Below are 21,854 nucleotides of genomic sequence, written 5' to 3' on the forward strand. Positions count from 1 at the left end.
CGGTGGCCGGCCGCCATTAGAGCGAGCGGGACGATCGAGGGAGAGTGGGAGAGAGATAGAAACGAGAGCAGCCGAGGCGAGACGAGAGTCACGAGAGCCGCCTCTCTGCGCTCTGGTACGCTGTGTGCTCGGTTGCCTGCCTGCTCGCTCGCCCGGTTGCCGCGTTGTGCGCGCCACGGAGAGACACAGCCAGCAGCCGTCGAAGTAGTAGTAGGAGGAGGAAGAAGAAGAAGAAGAAGAAGAGGGGCGAAGAGGAAAAGCGACGCGGCCGACCGAGACCGATGCGTGGAGCCTCTCGAGGGGACCATGGACTCTTGACAGTGAATCGATGCTGCCCTGACCTCGTATTCCCCGCGATTTCGGTCGACGAACGAATTATCGGGGTCAACGACTAGTGCAGTGCCAGCCGTCATGCTGTAAACAGTGCGCCGCGCGCCGGCCAGAGAAACTGTTCGCGTCGGGTACCTGTTGGATATCGAGTGACTACTCTCTTCTAGGCACCTTTTTCGCGGGTGCCTAGACCACCACCCGGGTTTGGTTTGGTTTTCTTATTCGAGGGACCGTGGTTCAATTCTGTACGGTGGAGCCCAAGGAACAGCACACCACGCTGGTCCAGAAGGTGGAGCAGGCTGGCGAGATGCTGCAGACCGTGCCCCGTCTACCCGTCGCCGGGGTCCGACGAAGATGGGGCAACAGGCATACCGGCAACCTGCAGGAGTCCAGCCCCGAAGTGTCCAGCAGCGGGGTGCTCTCGCCACCGCCGAATTTTCAACCCTCCACCCCGGAGAGCTCAGCGGTCAGGACAGAGGACCTTCAGCTATGGGACCTCGACCTGCACAGAGGACTCCAGGGAAACGGAGAACATTATAGGGCCACCGTTACCGCCACCACCACCACCGTACTGCCCACAGGAACCGACCCCGCGTCGCCATTCGCGAACGCCGTTGAAGGTGCGTGATGATTTACGTTTTTTCTTGGATCAGGGCTGCCCCGTTGAGGTTAGGGTGCGTCGCGTGGACCAGTTTATACGGAGTTTTGATACATTCCGATGACGATGTTTCCGTACGTTCTCATCTCGCCGCAGTAAGTTTCGATACAATGTAATTTTTCGTTTCACCGCGAGGAAAAGTCGGACGTTTCTAGCAGGCCTCGTGACGAAACCGACAGTTTAATTGAATCCCGCTGCGCAGTCCGAACGACGATAGTGCCTCGACGGAATGCTGACAGAAAGTGGAGAACTTGGATGATGCGTTATCTGCGGCATAGCATTTCGCACGTCTGTAATCTAAACAGTGACTTGGAAGAGTGTCTTTCCGTCGTAAAACGAGTTTCAAAAACCATCGTTCTTGGGGAAATGTGGTCCAGGATAATGGCTCCCGGGTCCATGTTGACCCGGTATTTCAAAGGCGTACTCCCAACGATCAATTGTGATCGAAAATCGTTCGATTCGGTGCTGGGCAAAAGCTGATGCAATGCTAGCTGACTCGAAGGTCACTAGACCATTTTTTTTTGACTGTTCCACTTTTTCAAAATCGAGATCTGTTTTTTTCCTAAGAAGAATTCGAATTTTGAATGGTGCTGCGACTTTCAAGCCATCGGTAAAAGTTTGTTCAAAAGATTGCAGTTTTCAGTTTTTCGTTAATTAGACGTGTCCATTGGTCGCGATAGTTAAGTGTCATTAAAGCGCTCCTCGGATATTTAAATAGTCGTAGACTGCACGCAACTGCGTTCTCGTGGACGGTGAGGGAACAGCCGGTGTTTATCTCCACTCTTGGCCGATAAGACGCGGCTAGAGTAACTCAAGAATGCTTTAGCATTCGTGTATTTAAAATCTTATCTGAATTGTGCTCGGTTTATAGCCGAACGCTATCTGCAATGCAAAAAGTTTCGCCGGGGAAAAACAGACGGTGTAACGAAACGGAGATTTTTGCTCTTTTCGGTATTATTCAGCTTCTCATGATCGTTGCAAATTCGTAAACATGGAAAATTGATTTTCTCAAACACTGACTGGGAAATTGTTGAAAAAAATTAGACTAACAAATCTGTAAAAATATACAGTGTTTACGATATATGTCCAAAACTCTGGCCAGGGACATAGATCGTACAGGAGATACTATTCTTCATAGAGTATACCCCGCGGGAGTGGGGATAGTTCTGGGACTTTTATCGGCTAGGCATTCGGGACATGTATGAAGTAAACACTGAAATAGGTCCACGTGAACGAATTCATTGTTGTTGGTAGGTGGGGAAAATTGTTCGAGGACAACGCAACGATCGTTGTTATCGGGAAGGAATCGAGCGCCGAAAATACATTGAAATCGGTCGAGAAGGATTATAAATAGCGTGTGCACTAATTGTGACGGCTGTGAAACACATAGTGAGGTCAAAGCGTCGCGACCGAATAATAAAGCTGACGGGGGATACACGCGTTGAAAATGCTGGAATTGCGCAACCGGTGTCAGGTATGGTGCAACATGGCGCAATCGATGACGAACGCCTTTACGGGGTCCTATGAGGCTGTCGATTCCCCTCCCCCCGTAGTCGGCTTGGCCTCGACCCAATTTCACCGTGGACAAAATCGAACGCGACATTTCGAAAAAACCCACCCGCCACCGGCTCCGGGAGCGAAATGTCGGTCGATCTTGTGGGTCGATCACCTTTAAAGGTCGTTTATTGGCTCGCGGGGAGCTGACCTTCTCGCTTTCCGAGATGTTTCGTCGGTTTTGCTTGCTTGCTGTGATGCTACGCCATTGTGTAATACCAACGCGTTCCTTTCTCGACGTCCGATACCGATCGAATGTCAACATTTATTTTGCATTTCTTTTTCTTTTTTCTTTTTTTTTTTTTTTTTTTGAGGGTACCATTTGATTTTTGGAAACTAAATTTAGAGGTTTTTGTGTCAGTGCTACGCCATTGCGTAACACGAATACATTCCATTGGAAATGTCAGATGAGGAGGAATTTATTTTGCATTTTTTCGCCGAGGTCAGGATTTGATTTTTCGAAACTAGTGGTTCTTGACGTAGGAGTTGGATTTGTACTGTGAACCTTCGGATTTTTTAATTTTAGGATTTTATTACTCATTCTTGTCCAGTCTCTTTCTTAACAAATTCATGATTTCTCATTTCCAACTTTATTGTATTCACAGTAATGGCCAAAAGTTTCTTCACCTGTCCGCTCACGTGTATAATCGTTTTGGTTGCCCAATTCTGATCTCTTGAGTCGCCTACTTAGCTACTTCAGTCGTCAAGTTAAAAGCCCGGGCCCGGTAATGCCATCCCCACCTCAACTGACCCAAATTCTAACCCCCTACCTTTTCTATTATCCGAATTCAATCCCCCCGTGGATTTTACATTCCTCTAATCTCGGCTTGTTAACAGGCCCTGCTTGAAATTCTGATCTCTTTCCGAGCGAGCAATAATTCATTATTCCAACTACCTTGGGCCCCGACTGGCCCAACCGTTTTATATCTTCGTGTTAATCGAGTTCGTCTACAATTCCGATTTCTGGAAACCTTGAGGAATGCCTGGAATGTCACAATTGAGAGGCCCCGTGACATTTGTGGGCCCTATAACACACTGTTCTGAATGGGCCCTAAATTTCAACGCGGGTCAAATATTCTGTAAACCGCGGAAATCGAATCCTATATACTAAAAATTCGCTTTAAAATTTTAAGTTCCAAACTCATCTCGCCACAAGTCCCAAAACTTTCCTGGGCCTCGTGTTCCCAGCACGCCAATCGGACAAACCGTCCCAGAGTTCACAAAATAGGTCGTCCATTTTCTCCGTGGTCACAAGATTTTCGTGAGTCCCAAAAATTGCACATTGGGCCCAAAATTCTTGGACCAAAAGATTGATACAATAGGTCCCGACACGATTGCCAAGACCACGGAATTATATTGTTTCAAAATTGTGTCTCGAGGTCTGGGGTCATATCGTAAGTCCCAAAAGATTCGTGGGCCTTACGGAGCATTCCCGCCACTTAACCGAGGCGTTCCAGAATTCGCGAGAGCCGGTGAGTGCAGCTTCCCGGTGCAACCGTGAATCATTCGCCGAGGGAAAAAGCCGGAGGACCGTGACCCAGTTTCCGGGTCATCGGTACCGTGCAGTCAGCGGCGACTGCTGCTGCTGCTGCTGCTGCTATGCTGTGGCGGCTGTGCTTCGCCGCGAACGAAAACACAATGGCTCTCGGCCGCGTGCATCGCACCGACACATACGCGTGACGCATCACGTTATTTAAAGCCGCCGGCCGTGTATATACGTGTATCTACCTGCTGCGCCCGACGGACGTCACACGGATGCAATAAACCCGAGTGAGCAGCGTAAGATGGAAATAATATCACGCGTCGACGGACATCTATCGAGGGGGGGGGGGGGGGCGAGAGATCTTTTCAGGGACGGGATCAATCATCTCTGGCGTAGCGCTTAGGGTTGTTTCACCTTTTATCGGGAACATTCTGGACACCGTTTTTATTCCTTCCGTGTGTGGATTGTTTTTTAAATCGAGTTTCAACGTTGCTACAACTGAGTCATTTATGCAAAATAAAAATTGTTTAGTCGCAAAACACAGTAGGTAGGCACATGGAAATTTATTCCATTTCGTAATATGTAAATAGGACAACAATGTTTTTTCAATTGTAGAAATGTGTTTCTTTTTTTTTTATTTTGTAGTCGCAGTAGCAACGCTTTGCGATTTTCCGAAATTGCGTAGGTGAGGTTGGAGTGTACAGAGGGGATTGCTATTTGTTTATACGACTGGTATCGATTTATCACGTTCTTTAACATTTTTATTTATTTGTCTGTTTTGAGCGTTGCGGGGTCGTGTAAAATCTGATATCGTGTCGAATGGTTTCCTATTATTTTTATTGATTCGCAAACTGTTCGGAATTGTTGTTGGAGATTTTGTGAAATTCTCACGGGTCGCCATTTTCATTCTCGACGTTCTAGAAGTGCTCGAAATTCGATGATTCTCCTGATGATTTCCTATCGTTGTCTTCATCCTATTACCATTTTTACCATTTTAAGTGCTCGTTCAAAATGTGCAACTGTCTGAGAAGACTATGTTTCCCGTTAATTAGTGTCGTTCTAGAAATAGTTGCAAGACGGTCGTATTTCCAACAATTTTATAACATTGTTACAAATGAGAATTTTTATTGGCCCTCGGACATAAACAGTAACGATTTTCTAAATAAATAGATAAGAAATAGATCTAAATAAGTAATGACAAAATAAATTTTCCCCACCCACCATTAAATATTTATTACTCAAAAAGGTGGGTTCCAATTCCTGGAACCGTCCGCAATTTTTCCAACAAGCCTACCGGCCCGCGGTACCTATTAAAACTTTACGATTTTCTAAATAAATAGATAATAAATAGATCTAAATAATTAATGATAAAATTAATTTTCCCCACCCACCATTAAATATTTATTACTCATAAAGGTGGGTTTCAATTCCTGGAACCGTCCGCAATTTTTCCAACAAGCCTACCGGCCCACGATACTCATTAAATCATCGATGCGGTCGATATAATTATCAATCATCCCCTATTTAATGATAAACAATTTCTCCGCTAACACCCTAGGGGGCCGTCGCTGTCCTCCCCCGTGTCGAATGCAATCGACTGCACGTGGGCTGCACTGGTCGATGCAGTGCTCTGCATGATCGGAATACCACAGAGAAGGAGAGAGAGAGAGAGAGAGAGAGAGAGAGAGAGAGAGAGAGAGAGAGAGAGAGAGAGAGAGAGAGAATTCTCGGCCTCCACGTGGTAGGACGCCGAAATGGGTCATCGGATTCCGGCCGGACGATAATGCGGCCCCACGAAACGCGCTAGACACACACCCACGGACACATACGCTCACGGAAACACGCATAATCCATTCGTAAATATTCCGGTGCGATCGGGACGCGTCACGGTTTCGGCGAGGAACCGTTAGACCGGCACATCCGCGTGTCGAACTGGCTTCGGACACGTCCGAAAAAGAAACTACGAAGAGAACTCGTTCCTGCGGGCCATCGAATTAAAGAACACGTGCGCAGCTCCTCCTTTTCAAGACAGAACTTCGTTTTTCCGGTTCCTTTCTTTCCTAGAACGACGGGGATACTGGGGTAACGCTGTGGAAATTTACTGACACGATTCGATCCCGCCGGGGAACTATAGTTCGTGCGGAGTCGAGTTTAGTTTCATCAGGCAGGTTTATTCAGTGAGAAGATAATTCGTTATAAGAATTATACATTTTTTCTATTTTATTTACAACGTATTTGTCACTATACAGTGAATTCTCGATATATGTCAACAACACGGGTCTTGCCAGCGTCATGTATCCTCTAGGAGACATACTCGCGTTGTGTTTACACTTCCCAGGCGTCTCGACCTTCGTGGCTCTTCGCGCGGTATACCGTAGTGGGGATAACTCCGCGACGTTTATCAGCCAGGCTTTGGCGACATATATCGAGAAATCACTGTATTATTTTTTGATCCACGCGACCTTAGACTCCTCGGCGTCCGGGTCCTCTCGACCTTTGTGGCCCCTCACGCGGTATACCGTAGTGGGGATAACTCCGCGACGTTTATCATCCAGGCTTTGGCGACATATATCGAGAAATCACTGTATGTACGAACAACGATAGTAAACTGGAAAGGAAAATGCTCAAGGAGAAGCAGAAGGAAATTTATGGAGGCAGAGTATAGTTTATTTTAAAAATTATAAATTTTTTCTTTTTGTTTATAACGCATTTATCACTGTATCTTCAAAAAATTATAGTAAATTGAAAAGGAAAAGGAAATCTATGGAGGCAGAGTAGTTTAATTCAGTGAGAAGATAATTTGTTATAAAAATTATAAATTTTTTCTTTTTGTTCATAACGCATTTATCAGTGTATGTTCGAAGAATGATAGTAAATTGAACCGGGAAAGGAAATCTATGGAGGCAGTGTAGTTTAATTCAGTGGGAAGATAATTTGTTATAAAAATTATAAATTTTTTCTTTTTGTTTATAACGTATTTATTAATGTATTTATGAAAAATGATAGTAAATTGGAAAGGAAAATGCAAAAGGAAAAGGAAATTTATGGAGGCAGAGTGGTTTAATCTCGTTTATGATAGCGTCATTTGGACACAGTTCGAGAACTTGATGAAATTAGAGCTGCGACGGTAATTAGAGTTTGTAATATTTACGGAACGAGGTGTTATCGCCAGTGCGTTCCCCTCGAGGCAGCCAGACACGCGAATCGGACGAGCAAATAACTGAAATAAACGAGTCCCGGCGACAAAACCGCGCGAAACGTGCACAAATTTTGCACGTCCTTTCACATTCCGTCGCTCTGTGCTCGGAAACTTTCGTCACCGGCCGCAAAGAATTACGCGAGCCGGTTGCAAAATTACGAAACTGGTATGATGATGCTTTCCTTCATTTCTGTGTCAATATATCCAGCCATAATCTCCATGGAAACCTTTCGTTCTCGACAAAAATTAATTGAGCCTCTTAAGTCATGATTGTACCTCTTTCAACAAACATTGGAAACAATTATGGATAAAAACAAACCGGCAAATTTCTATTTCTCAACAATTATTAAAACACATGTATCAATTATTTACGTTTAAAGAGATGTATTGAATACCAGGACCAAGGAATACAAAGCAATATAATTTGAACATTCTCCGATTTTATAAACAATCAGTAGTAGCCCAAACACAAAACTGTAAAAATTTGGATAAACAGCGGATCAAATAATCGTCTAAATAATAAAATGCACCAAATCCATCCAAGGGTTAAAAATTTGAATAAACGATGGGGGAAATAATGGGTCAAATAATCATGTCTAAATAATTAGATACAGAAAATCAGAATACAAAACAGCACTCGAACATAAAGTGAACAAGTGGTTTAGTATAGAATGGTTAATATAAAAGCGGGACGTTAAATCGTCGAAAGCTCGTTTAACCGTCTTTCCTCCCCCGACAAAGGGGCGGAAAGCACCCTCGAACCTCCCCGGGAAATTAAATCCAAATATTTCTCTTGCATTGCCTCATAATAAACTCTGTTGCAACGAGGCGAGGCGAGGCAAAGCGAGGCAGAATCAGTAGCAGCACCGATGTTGCGCTACGAGCCCGTATAATTATCCTACACCACTCTGCAATTTGCAAGCAATTAACATCGCTAAAGTCCCCGTTCTCATTGCTTGCTAATGCCGCGCGCCGTTTTCTTTTCGGAAAAGATCTTCCGGAGATCGTTCTCAGAAAATTCTTTGACGATCGCGCTCGCCTAGCCATAAACGGCCCTAATTAAAATATTCCCACAAAGTTTCATTCGTACTATTTTCATTTCGAATGAAACTGATTTTTAACAAACGAACGCCATTGAGAATGTTTTTACAGACCGTTTCTAAACATTTTTATTTTTACTTTGACGGTAATGACTTTTTCTTATTGTAAAGATGTTTTTAGAAATTGCTTACAATTTTTCCGGAATTTTTTGAGCTAATGATTGCCTTGAAAAAACATTATCAAAAATTGTGGCTGTCAATACTAAAAAATTGAATCTCTTCAGCAACTCGTTTTAACATAAAACTTGCAAAGCGAGTTTTTGTGGAATTTTTTTTAAACTGACAAATTGTTGCTCTCCACTCGCTAATTTTCTTGTAATTAATCCTAAAAGGAGATTATAAGAAATAGGCAATTTTCTCGCACATTCTTGTGCGCATCAAAGATTTTGATGGCAGTTCTTGATGATGATTACGACAGGGTCGAAGTATTACGCGCAGCTCACCTGTTTGAAGTCAGGGAATACCAAAGATGGTACCTTTGTCCATTTTTCCACGTGTGGTTTCGTTGAAGAATTCCAAGGTGAGTCTCTCGAGGGAGAAAGAAAAGGGCTTGGAGAAAGAACGGAAGAGAGAGAGAGAGAGAGAGAGAGAGAGAGAGAGAGAGAGAGAGAGAGGCAGATGGTAACGAGAAGTAAGAGAGAAAGAGAGAGAGAAAGGCAGGAAGAGGTCAGTGGGTCACTCTCACTCGAGAAAGAAGAGACTCGATCGCGTAGAAGGAACGTCTAGCCACTATAATCTGGTGTATCAGGTTGATCCTTATAAGTTGGTCGAGTTTGGCGTAAATCGAGGCTTCTGGGGCTACCTCCATTAGCATACTCAACTCAATTTACCTCTACAGTCTAATAATCATACCTGCTGCAGACTCCTTACCGTTGATTTACGGTTATTTCAACCTCCCTCGCTTTTAAAAACGATTAAAAACATTTCTTTCAACTTCACTTTTCTGTATCATTTAATAGCTGAAAACAAAACTTGATGTGAGCATCCATTTCCAAAATCGAATAAGAACGTGTAATCGGCAACGACGATCTACTGAGCCACAGCAGAAGATTTTTCTTTTCTGCATGGCACTGAAAATGGTAAATTTTTTACAACAAAGATGTGCGCAAAATTTCACTTTTAAGACAAAATTCAATAAGAAACAGTGCCACATTTTGTCGAAACAGATTGTTCGACGTCATCGACACAATGTTGCATGGTACTCGAAATGGTAAATCTTTGAAAACAAAGATGTGTGGAAATTTTCATTTTTAAGACAAAATTCAATAAGAAACAGTGCCACATTTTGTCGAAACAGATTGTTCGACGTCATCGACACAATGTTGCATGGTACTCGAAATGGTAAATCCTGGGGAACAAAGTTGCGTGGAAATCTTCGTTTTCGAATCAGAATTGAACGAGAAACAGTGCTAGATCGTATTAAAGCAGAGGATTTTCTGATTCCACCGAAACGAAGTAGCATAGCAAGCGATGCAGCAAATCTCCCAGCACAAAATGGCACCTGGTGCTGCGTACCATGATCGCTGATCGTTAAATCCGCCGGAACTTTTCCCGGTCTCGGGAAAACCGCCTCGGATCAACCGGCGACCAACAAAACGACCGGCCGAGCAAGAGAAGTGGGTCGTCGGTGGTCGTCAAGTGGCAGTCGGCGTGTGTTAGTGAGCGGTGCGTGGAATGGTAACGAGCCACGTACATGGGGAACGATATCAGAAACCTGTGGAAACAGTGTCTCCCAACCTGAACCCTATCGTCGCAAACCTAACTCCGATCAGAAATCTCTCAAAATACCTAAACCAAATTTGGGGACCGAAATATATCACTTATACTATTTATAGACACTGACCACATTGATTCCTTCATGTTACCATCATGTTCCTGGCATTTTTCTGATTAAAATGAGTACCAACACGACATTGTTTGGATCATATTTACTCGTTTAAATCGCAAAACACTCATATTTCACTGATAAGTTCGGATAATAGAGGTTCTATTAAATCATGGATTACACAGGCAAATATGATTCAAATTGTATCGTGTTTGGACTCATTCTAATCAGAAAAACCTCTCGAATGTGTTGGGAAATGTGTCGAAATTATTTATATATAATTTTATAAATTACTATGTTCCTAGTGATTACTATAGCTGGTAACAATTTGGGTAGACAGGTTGAGGATTAAGTAGAATGGCACCCAGGATAGATGGTCCGTGTCTGAAGTGTTTGAGGACGCTCTGATTCATAGCCTATCCCAGATAGGCGGACTCGCGGCGAATTGAAGGTGAAAATAAATTGAAATTGGCCGGCTATCAAGCGGAGAATAATTAGAGTACCTACGGTTAAAATACGCTAGTCTATATTCAGATGCAGCTCGCGACACCTCCGGAATGTTGCTCTGCGAATTAGTGGCTTGTTTCCGGGGACTAAAGTGTTTTGAAAGTAACGGTTATGACATTTTTAGGCTCTCCTAGGCTTGGGTTAGGTTTACCTTCGGTTAAGAAACGTATTAGGCCTGTCTGAGTTAGGTATCTTATTCCTTAGAATTTTTTAGATAAATTTCTGTGGAAGTTTCGAGTGGAATGTGTTTCTGAGTTGAATTGATTCCGAGTTATGTTGTGTTGGTTTAATTTAGGTTACGTCTGGGCTCTATGTCGGTGTAACTAACATATTCTTGACATTTTTCCGATTAAAACGAGTACCCACATGACATACTTAGGAGAACATTTGATCGTGTAATCCATGATTCAGTGGAACCTCGATTGAATTCGGATACTGGAGGTTCCACTGAATCGTGGATTACACAATGAAATGTTCTCCTAAGTGTGTCATGTGGGTACTCGTTTTAATCGGAAAAATGTCAGGAGTATGTTAGTAAGAGTTTCATGAACAAGTAATTAAGAACAAATATGTTTCATATACTTTTATTGTTTTTTATTGCGTCAAACGGAACTCGGGTGTGTTTAGAGCGATTTTAAAGATCCTCAAGTTGGGAAACGCTGCCGCGGAGGACTGTGTCAGCGTTTTCTCTGTGCTGGTACGAAGGTGGCATTCCCTCCGGTAAAAGTACCGTATCCGGTGCGTCCGCGTGGCGACTTTCGCGTAACAGAGTTCCGAGGATCTGCGACATCAGCTTGCAAATCAGAGTAAATCGGATGCACGCAGGAAAGTATTTCGCGAATCGCGAAAGTTTCGTTGAAAACGAACCTCCGCTGCAGCTTTTGTAGACCCCTCAACCTTCATACTTCATCCATTTTGCGTTGCACTTCACTTAATTTAGTACACTCATTGATTTGCATATAGTTTCTTCGCAAGGTCATTCTTTTTACGACATTCAAGGTGATCGATATACTTTTTTAACGACACCTTATATTTTTACTTCGATATTGTCATACAGCTCGAGAAGACGAACCCAACGACTACCATGACCGTACCATTCTGATTATGTAATCTCGAGATATTTTTGTCTGAAATGAGGATTTTTAAAATTTTCCAATCCGAATATCTCGAGATTAAAGAATCGGAATGGTATGGTTATGGGGTTCGTTGGATTCGTCTTTTTATGCTGGACAAGAATATAGAAGAAAATCTATGGGTATCCGTATAAAAAACTGTTAGGTAGATGCTGTGGTGCTCCTATGCAGCATAGTGAGCGTGCATATTTATACATTTTCAATTTCATCGGATTAAATATTGATCTCTGGTGATTAGTTGAAAGTTCAGTAGTTTTCTTGGTAAAGCGACCCGGTAGATCGTCGTTTGTCGGACCGACGGCCATATTCCGGTTCAAGGATAAATCCTATCCGGCGTTGCCGGCCAATGTCACGCTCAGCTGGATCAGTGGTCGACGGTCGCGATGGAAACATTTGGAATCATCTTGTTTCATTAACTCCCATTACTCAGAAACGAGCGCTGCTCCTGGGAAAATGATCGTTTTTGTCGGCGACGGCCTACCTTCCTTCTGTTCGACCGCTTCCGAAGCGAATCAACCGGTGAAACGGTGCCTCCCAATGGAGCTTTCTGAAATTAACCAACGCCATCCGATTCCCCGTGAAAAACTGAACAAAAAGCGTCAGCCAACTTTTTCTCTAGGACCAATAGTCTTCGAGTAAATCGGCGTCGAAGCCACCGGACGCGCGGATTCAAAAACTAATTTCAAATTGAATTTGCTCGGAAGCTATACATCCTACAGCGAAATGTTATAGATGTTTTTTGGCCAGCTTTTTACGAGGAATGTGCCTGTGTATTTTGTTTCGAGGTTAAAAATTGCGGTCAGGAATAAATAAATAATATTTGAGATTGACTCCGTGGGTGATTGCTCGAGAAGAGTCGAGCGACTTTGAACGGAATTTTTTCGAAAACCGTAGCTCGTAGAAAGAACTGTTTCAGGTGTTTTCTGTCCAGTTTTTTACCAGGGATTTTTCTACGTATTTTGTCTCGTGGTTAGAAATGGCGGCCGGGGTGAAACACGCGATTTTCGTGACCGCAGTCGCGGTTGATAGCTCGAAAAGGCAGTTTCAAAGAAATCCGTGAAACCGAGGCGGATTAAAGTCCTGTTCACAGTCGTTTCAACATGCAAGCGGTCCACGGTGAATACGGAATGAGTTCCCGGAGGCCTTCGAAATCGTCCACGTTGCGTAGGATCGTTCCAACGAAAATAAATTCGTCGCCGATGATTCATGGATTTCCTGTGCTCGTTTTTGTCCTTCTTCACCCTCGTTTTCTTCTCTTCCTCTTCGTCTTCCTCTTCTTCTGCTTCGTCGCTTGTCCATTGTCCCTTTGTGCTCGGTGATTTTTCAATGGACGTCGAAGAAATCGATCGTGACGCGATTCGTTGATCGTCAAAAAATGATTCTCGAAAATAAAAAATCTAAAAATGCTATTTTCAGAACGTTGTCCAAAATACCTTGTCACTTTTCCAGTGAAAAAATGATTTTCGACAATTTCAGAAACCAGATCTAATATTTAAATCGTGTCCACAAAAATGATTTATCTTAAAAACGTCTTTTACGATTTCATTTTTATACGAAACTCCAAAATAAAGTTTTCAAAACATGGACTCATATGAAAACACAAAGGAAAAAGATTTTTTGAAGATATCCTCCATAGTAGAATCGTTTTATAACATTCAAAAAAGAATTTTTTTAAAAAACATTCAACCACAAGAAAAAGAAAACAAATACAAAGTTGACTTTTTGAAACGGTCTAGCACAAAGAAAAGTTTCGAATGCAACCAATGAAAAATGAAAAAAGGGAACTATGGTTGGGCAGAGTGGGACTTTTTTTTTTGTTCTGGCGCGACTGCGCCCATGTTTATCTTCCGATTGCGAATATGGCCGTTGCGTGTTGCCGGTCGTGCTCGCCTTTTTTTTCCTCCTTTTGTTTTCAGATCTTATCAAATCGCGTACCGTGACCGGATATGACATCCATTAGTTACGTATGCGTCCGTGTGTCGCTTCGACGGACAGCCGAGAGCTGGGTGCCGCCATTTAAAGGGACCCCGGGGGTAGGGCAAGGTCGCCGATTAGTTTTTCCATTGCGTTTTGCAATTTTCCGGACGTCCGGACGTTTTTCTTATCTGCGATGCATGGATAAATGCCGGTGGCTCATTGTTGCAGTCGATTATCCCTCGCCTTTCTGGTTTGAGACATTTTTTAAACGTATCTCGCGATTTATTACCATTTTATAGCGTTTCAGAAAAATGGCGGGAAAATGTGTGGATTTTGAAATGCAATGCGACTTTCTACACAAATTTTTATGAAATCGCGGGAAGAAAATTTTGAAATGCAACGTTTTGCAGTGAGAATTGTTTTTTATCACATAATTTTATCTAGAAGTTTTGTTTTATTATGACTTTCAGTTCACCAGATCATATAATCCTAGCGTTCCGAATAAAACGGCGGGAAAACGCATGCAATTTGAACTGGTGATATCGTTTCATAAGAAATTTATAGTAAAAAATGTTATTAAGCAATCCAATTAACAAGGAAATGAGAAAATCACAATTTATATTCAAGTATTTTGTATTTCATTGAAATGGAATGATATTTATTGCTAATAAGTAAGACTACAGTCGATCGAGAATTATATCTGTGCGAATAAACGATTTGGAAAGTTGTCGATCGGGTTCGCTTCGAGAGTTAGGCCTCTCGCAATTCCTCTGGAGTTAGGCTCGCGATGCCGAAACCATGTTCGCCGGGGAATTTCAATTTCGAGAAATGTGTGACAGGAATGGAGGAGCCCCGTCGGATCGCGATGGTTTGCGAATTATGGCGGCCGCGCGCCGAGCCATACGGCGATTTCCAGAGACTTCAACGATAGTCACTGGCATTAGAGCGATGTGCCGCTAGTCGTCCATCTTGTCGCGGGCTCGTAGTCAGCGCTGCCATAAGTTTCCTCCTCGAGAGCTTCGAACTTACCCAGTTTGAATATACTAGCACAACTATCTTAAATCAAATCTTAACAGAGATGTAGAACATAATTATTAAAATTGTTCAAATTTGGTAGATTGTTGTTTACCATTCTATCCACATGATCTCCATTTTGTGCTGTTTTGTAGGTCAATCAGATCGTTGTACTCTGATTTGTGAGGTAATGGAGAAAATGGTTGTGATGTAACATCTTGTGGAATGAGAATGGCATGAGCAGTGTTGTGAATTTTAATGGTACCATTTGGGTTTGAATCAGCGAGAACCTGAGCCCAGCTCATAGTCTCAATATTCTGGCCGGAGCATAATTTAAAGCGTAACTCAAAGTCTGCACCTGGTTTAAAGCCTAAACCCTAAAACCTCTACACTTCAACCTAAATCAACTTCGAGTGTAAAGCCCTACTTCAACCCCCAAGGCATCCCAACCTCCATCCAAACTCCACATAAAGCTCCCAAAATTTCAGCTCACCTCATTCAAAAACCCCAGACATTTGGGTCCTTCTCAAACCAGCTTCAACCCCAAAATGCTACCTCAAACTCCAACGCAAGACCCCCAAAATTAATCACACCTCTACCCTCAGTTCCAGGCATTTAAATCAAACCCCAAATCCAAGCATCCCAACCTCCATCCAAACTTCACAAAAAGCTCCCAATATTTCAACCCACCTAATTCCCAAACCTCAGGCATTTGAGTCCTTCTCAAAGCAGCTCCAACCCCAAAATGCTACCTCAAACTCCAACGCAAGACCCCCAAAAACCCCAAAATTAATCGCAGCTCTATCCTCAGTTCCAGGCATTTAAATCAAATCCCAAATCCAAGCGTCCCAACCTCCAACCAAACTCAGCAAAAATCTCCCAATATTTCAACCGACCTAATTCCCAAACCTCAGGCATTTGAGTCCTTCTCAAAGCAGCTCCAACCCCAAAATGCTACCTCAAACTCCAACGCAAGACCCCCAAAAACCCCAAAATTAATCGCAGCTCTATCCTCAGTTCCAGGCATTTAAATCAAATCCCAAATCCAAGCGTCCCAACCTCCAACCAAACTCCGCAAAAATCTCCCAAAATTTCAACCCACCTAATTCCCAAACCCCAGACATTTGAGTCTTCTCAAAGCAGCTCCAACCCCAAAATGCTACCTCAAACTCCAACGCAAGACCCCCAATACCCCGAAAATTAATCCCGCCTCTGTCCTCTATTCTAGGCATTTAAATCCTCATGGTACCCAACGTTTCAAAGAACCCAGAGCGCGCAGCATCGCCACGTTGCCCAAAAACCTTTCAACCCTGTCAGAGCCCGGTCAGCCCAGTCGCCTGGGGGCTTTGCGTGTCGGGCTCGATCCCAGGACCCGTTCTCCTTGTTCGCGGAGAGGAAGCTTGGTTCGCCTGCTCGCCGGAGAGGCAGTGCTCACTGGCCCGTTTTAGCTTTCCTCTCTTGGCAAGAGCGACAGCGCAGATCGTCAAGGAAAGAAGAGGCTCGACGTTCGCGCGAGCGAGCAAACGAGACGGCCTATCCGGGCGAAAGGTGGCGGATAAAGCCGTGCGGGGCGGGGGACGAAAGGGAGGGCCGGGGTAGGACGCGGGGGCTGAAGAGGGGAGGGGCCGAGGAGAGGGGAGAGACACGTTGGCCGGCCGAAGAGAGAGGACGAAGACTCGCTGTCTGTTGGTGAACGAGAAGGACACGTGCAGGGGAACGTGTACGGGCTGTATACTTACTTTACCTGTGCTCTCCGCGGGCTACACAGGCATCCACTCGGCGAGCCAGAGTCAAGGCCGCTCACTGCTCCGCCGTGAGAGAGCTACTAACTAGCACGGAAACCTTGCTGCGTAGAGTATAGAACGTGTGTATACCCTGTACACAGACTCTAGAGACCGCTCGCACACTTGCACGGACCGCTCTCGATGAACTTGGCTGCGATACTCGACGGAGTCGATCGGCCTGCAGCCCTTTCTCCTAGGATTTTGGGTCCTGCGCTGTCGGTCGTTGGACTCTTTCAGCCTATTGAGTTCTGGCATCTCCCGTGGTTTCGGGGCTTCCGATGGTCGAAAAAGTCCGGGAGCATGGTTCTAAGCTTCCGACTATGTTTTCGGGTCTTGGGTTGCCCATTGTACTCTTGGAGACCTGCGGGAACCTCGATCTCCACTGGTTTTGGCTTGTAGACCCCTAGGCCCAAAGGGATATGCACAAATATGAGCATAACTCTTGAACAAGTAATCCGATTTCGTTCTAACTTGCTGTGCTAGCTCTGTAAGACATAAAGCAACTACCGTTAAAAAATAAACTATTTCTGCCGAGCCATTTGTTTAAAATTATAACCCCTTACGAGAACTCCAGCACCTATCTTCAGAATAAGGTTATTAAAAAGCGGTGTGATTCAAACATTTAACGTCGAACTACTTAAAATTTGTTTCCTGAAAATTGTTTAGAAGTTACGTTTTGCACTAACAAATCAACTGCGCCAAATTTAACTGTTGAAGGATTTATGCAATTGAAGGAGATGCTGTACGATGTTCGCGCTAGGAAACCATACCCGCCCGTTCGGCTCTAGATAAAATGGTTATGTGCTACTTACCAATATGTACACAAGCCCGTCGCGGCATCGATTTTCAGCGAGTCAAGTCGTTCCGCTGATTTATCGAGCCTCGGTTTCCCCAGGCCCCTTGGATCGTTTTTGGAAACTTGCCCCGAAGTTTCGGCGATTCCAGACATTGTAGACCAGAGCTACCAGTCGCGGCAATGCGATCCCGTGGATGTTCTCGACGCAACCGGGGAACCTCGAACTCGCTTTTTACGATGTCGATGCCATCGTTGTGAATAATTAACGATTTATGGCAGGTTGTTTGACTTTTGCACAGCAATCTACATGAACGCGTTTTTCTGGAACTAACGGTCCCAGGATCGTGTTTATTAATGTTCAACAAACAAATTAACGACCTGGCGCGGCCATAATCAGTCCTCGCAGTCCATCTAGACCCATCAAACCCAATTTTATACACAGTGTATCACTTCACCCAACGTTTACTCGAGTCTGCGTACCTTGAGAGCTGTACAGAAAATTCGTGCCGTTTTGAGTTGGAGTTTTTGACCTCGAAAAGTTATAATTTCGTTGAACGCGATCTGTCTTCGACCAGTTTATCCATCTAGAGATAGTGCTGAATTGAATGGCACAAAAAACGGTTTGAGAACATCATTGGTTCGTCCGTGGCCACGGAAAACATGATCGCGCAACGGAAGGGATTTTATGTCGAGTGTAGTTCAGTTCTAAATCACGATTGACTGGCGGCAGACGTTCCGGGACGAAAAGCTTCAGAAACTAGGCAAACAGAGCAGGGACACACAGTCGTGGACTTTCCCGGAGAAAGCAAACCGACAGAAAGATGAGCAGGAATTAAGTTATCACACACGCGAAAGGATTGCCAGTCGAGTTGCCTCGGCCATAAAGTAGGGGTAATAACCGAGTGACCACCTAGCACGGTCAGTGTCTCACTGTTCCAGGCGGATGTTTTCACGGCGATCAGTATTTCCGGGTGAGCTAGGGTACACACCGTTCTTCTGCAGCTCCTCTTCACCAAGCGTTCAAGTTTCCCACTTTTCTCGACTGAATCGCGTTCACGATTGTTTCCCTTTTCAACTCTGTTATTCTTACTATTCAGACAGTTATCTTTCTCTTTCGAAGTTTATTATTGCTGTGTTCTTTGGACTTACGGGGAGCACGATCTCCAATGGTTTTAGGTTACAGACACCTAGGGGTGTGCATAAATTTGAGCGTAATTTTTAAACGAACGATCCGATTTTACTCAAACTTGCTACAGCAGGTATTTACATCATTATACAAATACTGACAAAATATAAAAAATTTCTATGGATCTATTCCGTTGTCATCAATACTCAAACGACAATGTAAACCCCTAGAACAGAGGTGTGTACACAAACATGAACATAACTTTCGAACAAGCCATCCGATTTTGTTGAAACTTAGTCCGCCAGCTTTTTAGACCACAATACACATATAATTAAAAAATGAATTATTTCTGTCGGGCCATTTGTGATAAACAATAATCTAACTTCGGCACACGTCCCCTAAATAAGAGCATCGAGAATTTTTCGAGTTTCCTGGTAGCCTAAGGTTCACCATAAGTTTCGCTCGAGGCTTGAGGCTTCCATCCGCGGCGAGTTCGATTCCGCTTCGCTGCGAGAAGGCGCGTGCAGCCGTACTTTCACCGACCGTGACTTCCACCGCGCGCGGTTCTCCGCGGCTGCGGCCGAGAGGCGTTCCATTCGACGAGTTTCACAGATAAAGAGGGTAATAGAGGCGATGTCGCCACGTAGGTTACTGGAACCCGTTTCCTTCGCGGCTCGAATCGAGTCACCGGGTGTGCTACACGCGCGCGCGCGCACGCTCCAGGCAAACGCGCAGCGCCGCGCTGCGCGTAACGCGTCTCGTAATCGCCGGAAACCTCGCGAGGAACTCGCCTGGACAAATTGCGCTGCGCGATACACTCCACTGCGCTCGCCGTGAATCCTCTCTGCCCTTCGTGTCTTACCCAGGTCGATTTTTACATAGTCATTCCTCATAGTTAGCTCACACACTCGCCTTTTATCAAAACAAACAATTTTCACTCTCTTGCAGCTTAACAAACCTGAATCCGGTGCCGAACCGAATTTGGTAAAAGAAAAATATTTGTGGCCTGAATATCTAACAATACAACGGCCCAAACCGCATTTTGATATCTTTCCTCGTTTTTTTTTATTTTCAAAAAATCTAAGGATACTTTCTAAATTGTCAGTACAGTGATTTCTCCATATATGTCGCCAAGGCCTGGGTGATAAACGTCGCGGAATTATCCCCACTACCGCGAGTGTAAACATAGCACGGCTTGAAGATGTCTCCTACACGATACAGGTCCCTGGCAAGACCCGTATTGTTGACATACATCGAGAATACACTGTAGACCTTTGGGAATTCTTTAAGACAAATCTAATCAGCCTATCGAATAAAAATAATCCATAAAATCCATAAAAATTGTAAATCATAAAAACTCCGATCGTTATACTGAAACAAATGATCCGCTGCAGGAATGTATAATGAAATTTAATGAATGAAGACGAGTGGAATGAATGTAGTCTGTACATATAGATGACCTTGAGCTGACGTCTAACGTGACCCTGAACTTGTGATTACAGCCAGGGACGAACTGTCGCAGCCTGGATCTCTGAACGGGTACGGGAGCAGTGGCGGCGGCAGCGGGGGCGGCAGTGGAGGCGGTGGCGGCGATGGTTGCGACGCCAGGAAGAAGAAAGGTCCTACGCCACGACAACAGGAGGAGCTGTGTCTTGTTTGCGGGGACCGTGCCTCCGGCTACCACTACAACGCGCTGACCTGCGAGGGTTGCAAGGGCTTCTTCCGGCGCAGCATCACCAAGAATGCGGTCTATCAGTGTAAATACGGGAATAATTGCGAGATCGACATGTACATGCGGCGCAAGTGCCAGGAGTGCAGGCTGAAGAAGTGTCTGACCGTCGGCATGAGGCCCGAGTGCGTCGTGCCGGAGTACCAGTGCGCCGTCAAGCGCAAGGAGAAGAAGGCGCAGAAGGTGCGTACCCCCACTTTCACCTCAAACATCATCAAATTGAGGAAGAAACATCATTAGCTACCTGGGCTGTCCTCCAATCCCTGGAAACTCGACATTTCTGAACCCCACATCTCACATAAGAATATTTCTCAGAAAAACTGTCCAACCTTTCGCATTAATATTTTGCATAAATATTTAACGGCGTTGGAAGAATACGCGTGATTTTTTTCAAGTAAAAATAATCAAAATTACGCGAGTTATATAGTTTTTTCTAAACTCTTTTACCCTTTAAGTCCTTTAAGACATCGCTATCATCACTCCAAGTGTGTAAGCAATACCCGTACAAAATTTCAGCTTGCTAGATCCCTCGGTTTTTTGGAAATCAACACTCGATAAGTAGCTAAAAAGCTAAAATTGTCGGGTCAGAATAGACCCAGTCCGCAGGGGTTGGGACAGTCGGGAGCGAGGGGTTGAACCGTTTGGCTAGACAGAATGTGTGTTTTCTATCCTCAGATGGTTCATTTCCCGTTGCAGGAGAAGGACAAACCGAACAGTACAACGATGAATGGCTCGCCGAGCAGTGGGACACGCACCGATCAAATGGGCGTGAAGATTGAACCAGCGGAAGCTGAGTCCTTGTCCACGTCCGGCAGCAGTCGCATTCTGTTGCCGGTCAGCTCCTTCAGCTACGTGCAACCCATCAGTCCTGAACAGGAGGAGCTGATACACAGGCTCGTGTATTTCCAAAACGAGTACGAGCAGCCCACTGAAGATGATCTGAAAAGGATCACAGTAAGTCCACGTTCTACTAGGAAGTTATCTAAAAGATGATAGGACACACCCCGGGCTTCCCACAATGTTCAAAAGCTTCAGAAGCTAGTCCTCAGTGACTAGGTCACGTACCCAGGCTTGCCAATCCCTGGAAAATGATCTGGACACCCGCTATAGCCCCATCAGTTCATTCAAATACTACAGTACAGATGTCCCATGCTTGCCAACCTAAAAGAATAATCCCAGTAGCAACCTATAGTGTACCAGCCGAGTAATTACAAAGACAGTGATCCCCCCGCATGATCAATGAAAATGTGTTTGAGTAAGTTGCTAATATTTTTCGTATGATTGCAGAACCACCCGTCGGAAGGGGAGGATATCAGTGATTACAAGTTCAGGCACATCACAGAGATCACGATCCTGACCGTGCAGCTAATCGTCGAGTTCTCGAAGAGGTTACCCGGGTTCGACGAGCTGTTGCGCGAGGATCAGATCGCTCTGCTGAAGGCCTGTTCCAGCGAGGTGATGATGCTCCGTATGGCGAGAAAGTACGACGTGCAAACGGACAGCATAATATTCGCGAACAACCAGCCGTACACGAGGGACAGCTACAATGTAGCAGGCATGGGCGAGACGATCGAGGACCTGCTGCACTTCTGCCGGCAGATGTACGCCATGAAAGTGAACAACGCGGAGTACGCGTTGTTGACGGCCATCGTCATATTCTCAGGTAACAGCAAATCCTCTAAACTAGTTTGAAACTGCT

At 44.6% G+C, this 21,854-nt stretch overlaps 1 protein-coding gene across 3 annotated transcripts in view; it reads left to right on the forward strand.

The window, feature by feature from the left end:
- LOC143359042 (ecdysone receptor-like) overlaps positions 1-21,854 on the forward strand; it is a 60,302-nt gene that overhangs the window by 30,785 nt on the left and 7,663 nt on the right. The window contains exons 1-4 of one of the 3 annotated variants that reach the window (XM_076796682.1): positions 628-950; positions 19,929-20,338; positions 20,831-21,109; positions 21,443-21,818. In XM_076796682.1, coding sequence (XP_076652797.1) covers positions 638-950; positions 19,929-20,338; positions 20,831-21,109; positions 21,443-21,818 — 1,378 coding nt within the window. In that variant the 5' untranslated portion in view covers positions 628-637. Of the gene's footprint in view, positions 1-627; positions 951-19,928; positions 20,339-20,830; positions 21,110-21,442; positions 21,819-21,854 lie in introns of those variants that run through there. The other 2 variants (XM_076796683.1, XM_076796685.1) reach the window with 2 other exon arrangements.

The sequence above is a fragment of the Halictus rubicundus genome, chromosome 11 (genome assembly GCF_050948215.1).
Source record: "Halictus rubicundus isolate RS-2024b chromosome 11, iyHalRubi1_principal, whole genome shotgun sequence".
Lineage (NCBI taxonomy): Eukaryota > Metazoa > Arthropoda > Insecta > Hymenoptera > Halictidae > Halictus > Halictus rubicundus.